Source organism: Bicyclus anynana, chromosome 1 (assembly GCF_947172395.1).
Source record: "Bicyclus anynana chromosome 1, ilBicAnyn1.1, whole genome shotgun sequence".
Taxonomy (NCBI): domain Eukaryota; kingdom Metazoa; phylum Arthropoda; class Insecta; order Lepidoptera; family Nymphalidae; genus Bicyclus; species Bicyclus anynana.
Window position 1 is genome coordinate 12,932,807 of NC_069083.1, and position 12,150 is coordinate 12,944,956.

General features: G+C 36.0%; 1 protein-coding gene across 2 annotated transcripts; it reads right to left on the bottom strand.

The window, feature by feature from the left end:
- Positions 1–2,590: 2,590 nt before the first annotated feature.
- Positions 2,591–9,054, bottom strand: LOC112043029 (proteasomal ubiquitin receptor ADRM1). 2 transcript variants are annotated; one of them, XM_024078284.2, is made up of 6 exons: positions 8,899–9,054; positions 8,347–8,695; positions 7,722–7,936; positions 6,551–6,825; positions 5,607–5,881; positions 2,591–3,332 (listed from the first exon to the last, which is right to left on the bottom strand). In XM_024078284.2, the coding sequence occupies exons 2-6, from the start codon at positions 8,674–8,676 to the stop codon at positions 3,090–3,092; spliced, it is 1,338 nt and encodes a 445-aa protein (XP_023934052.2). In that variant the 5' UTR covers positions 8,677–8,695; positions 8,899–9,054; the 3' UTR covers positions 2,591–3,089. The 2 variants fall into 2 exon arrangements, with proteins under 2 accessions (XP_023934052.2, XP_023934051.2); XM_024078283.2 differs by having other exon boundaries at positions 5,571–5,881.
- Positions 9,055–12,150: the final 3,096 nt, after the last annotated feature.

Below are 12,150 nucleotides of genomic sequence, written 5' to 3' on the forward strand. Positions count from 1 at the left end.
CAGCCCTACGTAATGTGAAATCCGGGTTTGTCAAACGTAGGCAATTATCACCAACACCATTATGAGCAAGTTGTAAACAAAAGAATACAAGATGATCTAATGATATTCGTCGACTGCTCGATAGATACCTCATACTATTTATGAAATACTAGTAGATGCCGCGCGGTTTCACCCGCGTGGTTCCCGTTTCCGCACGGGGATAAAATATAGCCTATAGCCTTTCTCGATAAATGGCCTATGTAACACTGAACGAATTTTTCAAATCGGACCAGTAGTTCCTGAGATAAGCACGTTCAATCAAACAAACAAACAAACTCTTTAGCTTTATAATATTAGTATTACCTAGATTCATCCGCAAATACAAATTTGATATATTATTTTGAAACTTTTCTGGTTGTTTATTTGCCGTAGGCTGGTCAATAGGATCGCAACAGAGCCACTTGGGGTGCGATTGACAGTTTGAAAGTGTAAGCACACTCAAAGTATGGCAAAATATACATAGTCAAAGTAAAATAAACAAATTATTAAATTAAAGCCGAAACACAAAATACTAAATACAGTATATTTATTTTAATGGCACATCACTGAACCCACGATGCTTCTTCAAAGTGGGTTAGCGTTTTTTAAGGAGATAACGATAGACTTTGTAAAGATCATCATCAGACATCAGTAATTATGTCTATGATGGGGTCGTTAACGTGCTCTCCCGGACAGTTAGGTAGGTATTTAGGAAGAAACCTTCAATATTTCGACCCAAGACCTCAGTATGAAACAGACCATCCTAGTTATAGTTCCTTCCTCATTAACATTCACATATTCGGCTCACAGTTATGGACGAGTCTCCGCTCGGAATGAGGCTAGTCCACCACGCCAATGCGAATTGGCAGACTTCACACACGTAGAGAATTAAGAAAATTCTCAGGTATGCAAATTACATCACGATGTTTTCTTTTACCGTGATATTTAAATTCTTAAAATTCACATATGAACGTTGGAGGTGCAAATCCCGGACCGGATTCTAACCTAAGCCCTCCGAATCGAATGCAGAGGTCATATCCACTGGGCTATCATGATTCATGACTCTACCCTATCTTCTGCAATTTCGAAAGTTCTCACATGACCGCGAGCTTGATGTTTTATGCGCATTCTAATTCATGGCCTTACTCTAGATGAAAAATCGATTTAAGTAAAGTACTTAGTAGGTAACGGTGTCAATTTAATCGTGCATAATTTATACTAACGCATAATAAAATTGTCTGACCTATAATAAAATTGTAACAGATCTAATTCTGTACATTGAAGAATAGGTACAGAATTTTGAAAATTTTTATTAAAGGACTGTATTTTTATCTTTTTTTTTTTTTTTTTTCTGTCTGAGTAGGTGCCGATAGCTCCCTGCGGAACCACTACGGCGTCACCGGGGGGGTTGGGCGAGCGCAGAAGCATCGTCTGATGTGACCCGAAGGCTGAAAGAAAGATAGAGGACGGAACGGCTCTCTAAGGGCGTCTCCTATGAGACTCGGACCTCGGCTTAGAAGGCCATTCTGGAGGAGGTAACCGTGACCTGAGTGAATCAGTCCGGACGCCCCCAAGATCGTGAGTTAGAAAACCCACGTCCGGGTGACGTTAGATATCGGCAATTGTATTGTATTTTTATCAGAGGACTTAATCGGTATTGAAACCAAGCATTTTTAATTCTTGTTAACTATGAATAAAAACTTCTTTTCCAAATGCCACTAAAGAAAATGGTATAATAAACATAAGAGAATATTCCCAGTGAATTTTCCGAATAAAAGTTTCTTATTTTATGCCGAGGAAATTATAAAAAAAATGAGGGTCGGTACCCGTTATATCTGTATAGCCTCCCAAAGCCATCACGGTCGTCTATACTACTATTATAGCTACCTATGGTACCATGGTAGGGACCAAAGGACCAACAAGTCATACAATAGGGATGATGACAGTTTTTTAAATTGTATAATCCCCACTGTAAGTTGGCCGACTAATTTGCGTACCCTTACAATTCAGTTGGACAACTTTTTGATTGTACATAATCGAAAGGGTATCGGGATTCTGATGCGATCGGTGTCCAATTTATTAATTAGACGATTTAGTTTGAGATATGCGGTGCACTATACCTATTACTTTACGAGTACTCTTCGATTTACTTGGCCAACTTGCTATCGTATGTCTGCGGGAGCTCTTAAAACTATAGAAAAAAAGGGCTATCACAGACCCTGTCTCTAATATAAAATAGTCTCAATATATAGAAAGGCAGTGGCGTAATTGTATAGTGACAAGGCTGCCCCTGGTCCGGGAGGCTGTTAACTCTAATTAACATTTAAAAAAATATGAGTCTTACTGGTGACCCTTCTAATGAATATACCACGGGTTTCAAATAGTTACGCCACTATAGAAAGGTTTATAGTCGCATGCGATCTTTATGACGTCTCCGAAATAAGTAATGCCCTGCCGCCGCGCCACTGCGTAGCCGGGAATACCAAAAATCTTGTATTGCGCAGTTTAACGCACGGTGTTCGGAAACGTCAAAAATTGCATCCGTCTATACTATTAAATAAGCAAATAGCAGTCATATTATACATGTGTATTTATTTTCATAATAAATGAAAAGTAAATTGAATTACATATTAAAAGTTCACTACCAATGTGAATTTGTTAGTAAAATAAAAAAAAAACAAAGCTACATAACATAAACGAAAAAAAACTTGCGCTACTGGCACGGCACGCAAACTTAGATATAGATTTTAATGCAAAACATATATAACTTTTTTCTTTTAAAGGCAAAATGTTTTATTCCAGGATAATAAGGGGCTATTCTGGATTCATGGTAAAATTAATGTCTAACATTTTGCATCAAATATTTCATCCAGACATATGTTGGTGTAACTTAAAAAACATACAGGACACCCTTCATTGCGGAGTACATTGTCTTCTAATACTACAATATTTATTAGCTTTACAAAAAAAAAGAAAACAATTAGTTTCTTAATTACAGATAAGAATATTTTGCACTATTGAAAAGGGATTCTTCTTGTTTACTATTAGTGAAAAAAAAACATTGTAGTATTTTAGTCGAGTGACATGCCAGCGTCATCGTCTTTCTTGTCACTCTTGTCATCTTGCTTGTCCTTTTTCTTGTCATCTTGAGACTTGCTCGCTTCGGAGCCAGACGAAGCATTTTCCAAAGCCTTGAAGAAAGCTTGCATGTCGCCAGTGTTGGCAGCCGCTGTCACATCAGCAGGGAGACCGAATTGAGACACCACGGAGCCAATTTGCCCCGAAGTCAGGGCCGAGGAAAACTGATTGGCTGCCTGTAATTTTATTGAAAGTGAATCGCTAAAACATTAATCACTTTAACCCCAGGGACAAAATATTTTGATCATCATTGTCAACCCATACTCGACTCACTGCTGAGCGCGAATCTCCTCTCAGAATGAAAGGGGTTAGGCCAAATAGTCCACCGCGCTGGCCCAATGCGGGTTAACAGACCTCACACACGCAGAGAATTAAGAAAATTCTCAGGTATGCTGGTTTCCTCACGATGTTTTCCTTGACCGTTTGAGACAGGTGATATTTAATTTCTTAAATTGCACACAACTGATAAGTTGGAGGTGCATGCACCGGACCGGATTCGAACCTACACCTTTCGGAATCTGAAACATTTGTCCACTGGGCTATCACGGTTATTTAAACAACTTCTAAAAAGTCCTATCCATAGTCCATTATCATTTTTAAAATAAAACGTTTCTGTAGGAAGTTACATAATGCATCGAAAATATAGCACTCTCCTTTGCCCCATCGCAACGGAAGAGAGAGAGCGATATATTCGTTCTAGCCGCTATTGGCCGACAATATCTTTCACTTCACAAGATATGTCTCATACCTACTGATGGAAAATACACGTAAAAAGGCGAGATTTTTATTTCTACATGTGAGAATCATCATCAAACTCTCTACATTAATTTATAGAAATTCAATATTATGAAATTATGGATTTCCAACATTTGTCTAATCTCAGTTCCAATAATTCAATTCGGATAAGAATTGTTTAATGTTTGAACTAAAAATTAATACAACTTTGGTACCAAAGTAAATTTTCTTGAATTCATTGTTCTAAAAGAAAATATTTCCAAAATTGAATTATCTCAATAGCAGTCACACAGACTTGATTTTCTTAGTTTAGTAGTTTTCTTTGGCATTTCCTTTGTCCTACAATCTATTTTGAAAGAAAAATGTAATAGAATATTTGACCCAAAAATGAATATCAACCAACCCATAATAGCAATAAATAAAATAAAATAATAAAAACTTAGGAGAAATGTAGGAAGTAAACAATGAAATGTAACAAATAATCAAATAAAAACGTAACACAACACATTGTAAACATTAAAACAAAATATAAGGCTGAAGTTGGAGTTGCAACTCTGTGATCAAAATTTAATTGTTAATGCATTAGTCATTAGCAGTCCAGCAAAGCTTTTAAACCGTTTTATCCAAATTTTTACCAGCATGTACATAAATATAGTCAAAATAACACAAAGGAAACAAAGAAATTAATATAGATTTGCAATATAGATGGGAACACCTTTGAATTAATTGGATTAGGTCACATAGCAGAGATAAGTTAAAGAGCAATAAGCAGTCAAAATAATATGCTACAAAAAAAAAATTATATACCTATTTGCTAGTTCTTGAATGCAAGGCAATGCTTTTTTAACATATTGGTAGAGCTTGCAATTGAGGTATTTTTCATTAAACAATGTAGCTTAGAATATTTTAATTCTAACACATTGATCTCTTATAATAAAAGGATGCACAATCATGTAGAAAATTTCACTTAAAAACTGACCAATTATACTTTGACAGTTTTAGAATTATTGGTAAAGAGAATTATAGCTAAAGGCCTTTAAATATAGTCCATTCAATAAAATCCCAAATTCAGAGCAAATTACACCTTAAAGATTGAGTTTAAGGTTGCTTTAAATAGTTAGCTACAAAACAATTTATTTTCTTAGTTCCTATAGAAAGCGGAGAGTGGGCGACTATCTGCTCTCTATTTAATTTAATTTTTTTAGTAACAAGTGAAGATGTCGAAACGTTTTTATAGATATTGTTGAAAAATTTCAGTTTGCGATAATCACTTTGACTACATATTGCTAGATTTGAAAATTAGACCAGACTCTTGAAATTTGCATGGGCACGACGAGGACATAGAGTCATCAACGATAATTGGAACACAAATTCTAAAAGTGAAAATGAGCATTTTCAAAAAAGTTTTAGTCGGTTTAATTTAAATATTTAATCAAACTAAGTAGAACTGGAAAGTTACTCAGCAGTTTGTCTTTTAGAAAACTGAATTATCAGTATATGCAGAAGAAAGCAGAGCCGATTATATCATTATTGTACAAGTATGTCATTAGTGTCACAATACTGTATAATGATCCCTTAAAGCATGTAAATCTCAATGTAGGGGTGCAGACCATGCACATATGGAGGAAGCGGTAAAGCTCGTGTCGATGCACCCTTGTCAGCGGACGGGGAGGGTTCACCTGGGCGAACTGCGGAGAGAGCAGGGTGGTCCTTACATCGTCCGCGGCGCCGCTGGTGGGGGGCGCCACGTGCGGCGCCAGGCGCTGCGCGTTGGCGGGCTCGCTGGCGGCGGCCACCACATCGGGAGTCCCGAGCGCTGCGCCCAGGTCCACGCGCGGCGCCGCCCCGCCAGCCGCCGCCCCACCTGTCGCCGCCCCACCCGCTGCAGCCCCACCGGCCGCCGCGCCGCCCGCCGCCGCCTCGCCCTCCGGCGGTGCCGTGCCCAGGCCCGAGAAGTACCGTTGCAGGTCCGACAGGAATATTTGCCCACCTAATACACACACATCCTAACTAAACACGCACAACAACAGCTTTGTTTCATTTAGTAATGATATTAAAAAAAATTTTACCAGCAACTGCATTGTGGTATTTCTTTCTTACTTTCTTTATGGGGTAGGGTTGAGTCCCTACACTGAATGTTACGGTAGCTGTAGAGTGGGAGTAGAGTAGGGTAGTAGTAGGGTTTCACTCAGACGAAGTCGTGGGCGTCCGCTAGTCTATACTAATATTATAAAAGTTTGTGTATTTTTTAAGGGGTTTTTGTATCTGGATTTACTGAACTGATTTTGAAAATTTTTTTACTAACACAAAGCCACTTTGTTTGTGAGTGTCGTAGGCTACATTATAACATCACGCCACAACCAATAGGAATGGAGCACCAATAAAAATTGTGGCAAAAACGGGAAAATAAATTTCCTTTTGAGAGCTTCTGCTGCATGAACTGCATATTCAGTTAAAATTATACAAAAAATTCTGGAAAAAAGTTCTTAAAACCGCGTTTGTTTGTTTGCTTGCTTGCTTAAACGCGCTAAGCTCAGGAAGTACTGGTCCGATTAGAAAAAATCTTTTTTAGCTAGTATGCTAGTAATGATGGTTGTAGCTTATGCACACTTGATGAAAACAACAAGATTGAATAGTAATTAAAGAGATAAACGCTTACTGCGAGGAGTAGCAGCCGCTGTAGCAGCAGAAGCAGCAGTGGCAGCAGGTGTCGGCGCTGGCGTCGCAGCAGCGGCGGCCGACGGGGCAGTAGCGGTAGCGGCAGCGGGAGCGGGCGCGGTCGCGGCGGCGGGCGGCGTAGAGACGGGCGTAGTGGTGAAGCGCGACCGCGCGGGAGTGCGCGCGCTGGCCTCTGTGGTGCGCGGAGCCGACCCGCCCCGCGAGCTGCCGCCACTGCTTGCTGACGACTGGCGACTGCCGCCTGTCGTCCCACTGCTGTTGTTACCGTCAATCAAAAATTATAATACACCTATAAAATTATAATGTATTCTATTTCTATCTTTTGCAACCTACAGATAGGCCGACAGATTTGTAAGACAATCTTGACGATCAGATACAATCGCCCAATGGAACAAGCTTTATATACATGTCAAACAGACAAATAATAATAATTCATTAATTTTTTTTAAAGAATTATAATTATTAATGAATTAATTATTTTTTTTAGTGTTTTGTAAGTGCTATAAACTTTTTCGTCAATACACAGTGATTTTATTTTATAATTATCCATATTTAATTATTGTGAGCAACTAAGAATATGACAGCGTATCAAGTCCATGACTTCTACTTATTAGTCACGGCCAACACCAGTCTACAAGTACATGCATAATCCCAAATTGTAAACAGAAGAAAAAATTTCTTAGAATTTTTTTTGCATGATGCAGACAGTAGAGATTTTTATGGGCTAGAATAGTAAAGCAGCAAAAGAATATACACAGCTGCGCGGTTTTTACTAATTTTGGCAACTTTACTTTTTGTTACTAAAAAAAATCATAAATATGCAAATCTAAGTTCTTTAACCTAAACCAGAATCACAAGTGCTCGAATCTACATGTTCTGAATATAATAATTGTTAAAGATTTTTTTCTTGTATTTTCTGCGATCATTCCTAAAACTATAAACAAATGTGTTGTGGGTGTCTTTGCCTTGTGGAGATTGATCCTCATTATGAGTTGGCACTTATTTGGTGCTTCCCTTTTTTCGAATGTCCAGGTTGTTTACGTTTAAGATGCCTTAGACAGTTATCAGTCTGTTTGCCAAGAATAAAAAATTGGATGAATAAGGAGGAATAATTGTTCAACTTGGTTGATAAATATTCAATTGTTTATTACCCCATAGTGCCAAGAAGAGATGACAAGCCACCAATTTGGCCGACTCCTCCGAACAGCTGCATCAGTTGCTGCTGGGACATGTTGTTGAGCAAGTTTTGCAGCTCGCCGTCCTGCGCGCCGCTGCCACCGCCCCCACGCTCACCAGATGTAGGCGGATTGTTTAAAGATTCATTGATGCGACGGCAATAGTCATCATCCTTATCAGTTTTGGGCTCCTAAAACATTATTTAAAATTCTACCATCATCAATCGTAAGGCAACAAATCCACTCTTTAATGGTTTTTTGTAGACCTCTTGTGACCAGCATCTCTCTGTGACACTTTTAGGGCCACTTTCACCAACTTCTGATGATGGTTTAGCCGTAAGTTTTGACAGTTTCTTACAGTAACATATCTTGTTCTCAGTTAGAACAATGAAAATAAAACTTGCAAATAAGCTATCTATACATAAAAACTATAAAAGAGCAAAAAAAACAAATTGTTGACAGTGTAATTACAGGCACATGAGGCTTAATGCCTTATTGTTGCTTGTGCTGACATATATAAGAAAAAATACTAGCCATCTAGAAGCATATAGCATATATTGAATATCTATGACTTAAAACATGTAATATAATGATTACAAACCTGCATCCAAAAGAAGTACTTCTTGGAAAATGACTTAAATTTGAGTACATAGACCCTTCCAGTGGTACATTCGTTGACTCTCATAAATTCACAATCATCCGGGAATATTAAGAGGTCATCCTCCACTTCGCCGGTGGTACGATCTTTCCAACAGAAATGCATCAGTGAATCTTCCCCCTGGTACACATAAAGCAGGCCCTTCCTTTTATCTGGATGCACCATACGCCCTTTGAGGGTCATTCTGCCCGCACGAAACTCCACTAAATGCTTATTTCCACCAGAACTACCGCCAAGCCCCGAGGTGTTTCCAAATAATGCAGTTGCTGACATTGTGATAAAAACTTTTGTTCTAAAAATATATAATAATAATTGTAATTAGAAATAATTTCTTTAACTAATACTATTAAAACTTTGAATAGTTTTAAGACAAAGTAATCACAGCAAAGCAATTGGAAAACGTTTACTTGTCATAAATTGGTTATAATTTGCAAACATTTTTATCATTAATATTAATTTGAAAATCGTACTGTGTAATTGTAATATAGCTCTTACCACTTTTCTCAATCCTCGAATTCTACTTTCCTTTAATTAATGAATTATTTGGTTTATATTTAGTTATTTTCAAATTGCATTTGCAATTGCAAATATTCCAGTCACGCAACACAGACAAACGAATAAAAAATTGAAAATTCAACATTTAAACCCATAAACTATAGAGTAGATCAAGGAACATAATATTTACTCAGGTTATAAAATAATGCAAATGGTACTTAGACCATTAATAACAGGACTTGCCTCGCTAACCGTTACCCCTCTGGCAAAGATCAAAAATATATGATCTAACGCGTTTATAAAAACTGTTGCTACAGAATCGATGTTTCATTGTTGTAATCATTTTAGTCGTGTGAAGAGCTCCCTAAAAATGTCGGTTTGTGTAGTTGAATAAAAACGGCCAAAAACTTCTGGTTAGTAAAAGATGAAGTAACGTTTCATTTGTAAGTATTTCTACCTTAACTTTATAAAATTTGTAGTAAAAACAATATCTAAAAAGAATCGATTCTTTTGACGGACAGCAAAAAATCGTTCGGTAATCGAATATTCTATGTATTTAATCTGTGGATAGCTTAGCGATGTGTTTGTTAGACTGTGTAAAAATTACGCGTGTGTGTATTGCGGGTTAAATTTATAGTTGTGTGTAGTGTATGGACACAATACATTTAATGGTGTTAAATATTTTCGATGTGTGAGTTTACCTTGTCCCCCTCAAAAAACGGCAGACTTTTTTTGTTAGTGAATTTGGGTGCGAAACAGGTCCATAGTCTAAATAGTCAAAGGATAAAGACAATAATTATTGTGGCGTTGCCACACAGCGAGTTTATTAGTTGTTCCATTTTTTACTAATTTCTATTCTTTTATTTTGCACCTGTTTCGCACTTTATGTATATATAATCTGTGTGTTATATAAAGACTAAAGTATTTTTTACAATTTATTTATGTGTTCTTTTTATCCGTGGACGGAGTTCTCTGTTTACGGTTTTATCCGTCCGTGGTGACATGGTCTGTGTTATCCTGTCAGCTGTCTGTGTCTGTCATTAGCCGTCCGTCGATCTGGTGCTGTCTGTGGTTTGTGGTACTTCTGCTAACTGCTTTGTTGTAATAATTTTTGTGTGAGATCTAGAAAAAAGAAAACTTCAGATTCAGACTTCTGTGTTGAGACATTTACCTCACGGCATACGCGTTTTCTTAGTTTAATAATACCGTTTAAAACTCTTTACAACTTCATACTAGTTTTTATACAAATTCGTATCGAAGACTGAAACTTTTTCTGAAAACACAATGAGTGGCGTACAAACAGGTATGTAGTTTTTATTTACAGTACTGTAGTTATGTTGTAACTTTTGTAAGATTTATTGCATTTCCAATTAGAGGCTAAGATTTGTAAGATGCTTGAAATTACTAGTCCAAATAATATGATGAAAGTGGTATATTTTCTACTATGATAATCTTCTCACATTTACTTATAACCTTAGGGTAATTATTTCATATAGCCGCATATATGTACATCCTTCCTTACTGGTATCTATAATAAGTAATTTATAATTCACATTCCATCTTCATTTGATTTGCAGACTGATCTTGAGTCATTTCATTCTCATCAGTGACTCAATAGTATTCTAGTAGTGATTGATTGACTAATTGATAGACATTATATTATAATTAAAACCTTAAAATTTACATCTCTACCTTGTGTGTCACTCCATTGCCTGTTTCTTATGGTTTAGAGGAATAAATAGATAACATTTTCAAAAATATGTTTCCTCTACTGAGAATAAATATATGTCTCCCCACTTACGTGGAATTCTTGTATTAGGAAAGGGCTTACATTTGTCCCATAGATAGATTGTACTCATGACCTCTCACATTTAAGTCCAGTACAGTGCTGCGGCTAATACAAATTATCTTTGATTAACAATATATTGTTTTGAAGAACTCCCTGGGGCCATTATTATGATCCAATGTCCTACATCCTTCTAATCACAGTAGAAAGTTGTTTTCACAACATCTCTTGTGATGAGATAAGAACATTGTCAACCAATAGTGCCAGAACCAAAAATATAGCTCTCTTTTTTATTGCAATGGGTCAGAAGAAAGCAATATTTTCTACACAGCTGCTGTTGGTTATGTCTTTTGTCTTCATGAGATATATTGTGACTACATTTTCTAATTCAGTTAAACTCTGTTAATATCTGAATATAATAATATATTTTGTTGTTAATGTACTTTACTTTGAGCTTGCTTCAAGACAAGCAAGCACAGAGTAAAGTACATTATCAATTTTGTCTGCAGCTCCATGCACTGATGTAGATGTTATTAATTTAATCTTACACACAACCATTTACTCATAAAAATTATCTTTCTATTCCTCAAAAACAATAATTCAAGTTCAAATTCAAAATTCATTTATGTAAATTAGGCTTGGCATACAAGCACAGTTATGAGGGTTCCAATATCAAGGGTTCAAATATATTTTTATTTTATCACTACATTCTATCTATTCTAACTTCTTAAAACATTACCATAATGTGGTAAATAAAAAGCTATTTTGTCAGATACAGTATTAATCCAACAAAATTATATATGTTGTAAACATTTCAATCACATCATGACCTTTAAACCAGACATATTATTTTCTTAGGAAATATTTCAAAATATTAATATGTGAATAAACAAATTCAATCAACAATACTGGCTAAATGTAACCATCCCTTATATTACCCATCTATTGTCACCTGATTGTGCTTGGTCAGCTTTTATACCAGTATGCTATAAAAGCTGAGCAATGAAAAAACACTATTTCAAAAACTATATGCCATGTAAACATAGATTAATCAAAAACCTTGAAAACCTGCAGTTTATGATAAAAGTGCATATTATAAAATGCTGTCTACTGTTGTGTGACAAAAAGCTATTATAAGAATATTTTCTTTTACAGCTAATATTAACACATTTTTAATTATTTAATAATTAATAATGGTTTTCATATCAATTTCCTATAACCTATGTTACATCATTTTTATTATGCATCATTATGTAGAGTTACATTTTCACTTTATATATTATTATTTGTGTTGTATCATTCTATAATAAATTGCTAAAATATTATATGTAACCTTAATTTAAAGTAGTCTGAATTACCACTGACCAAATTATCAGACAAACTAAAAAAAAAAATAACTGGAATTATTATTAGTAAACAAGATAAAAAGATACCTATTAAGAAACAACTCATTAAAATTAACTTTT

What these genes read in the sequence shown, in the direction of transcription:
- LOC112043029 (XM_024078283.2), bottom strand. Translation starts at nt 8,676, where the DNA reads ATGTCAGCAACTGCATTATTTGGAAACACCTCGGGGCTTGGCGGTAGT. An exon ending in TCTCTTCTTGGCACTATGGG is followed by an intron (nt 6,826 to 7,721) that starts GTAATAAACAAT and finishes CGGTAACAACAG; the next exon opens with CAGTGGGACGACAGGCGGCA. An exon ending in AGCGGCTGCTACTCCTCGCA is followed by an intron (nt 5,882 to 6,550) that starts GTAAGCGTTTAT and finishes TGTGTGTATTAG; the next exon opens with GTGGGCAAATATTCCTGTCG.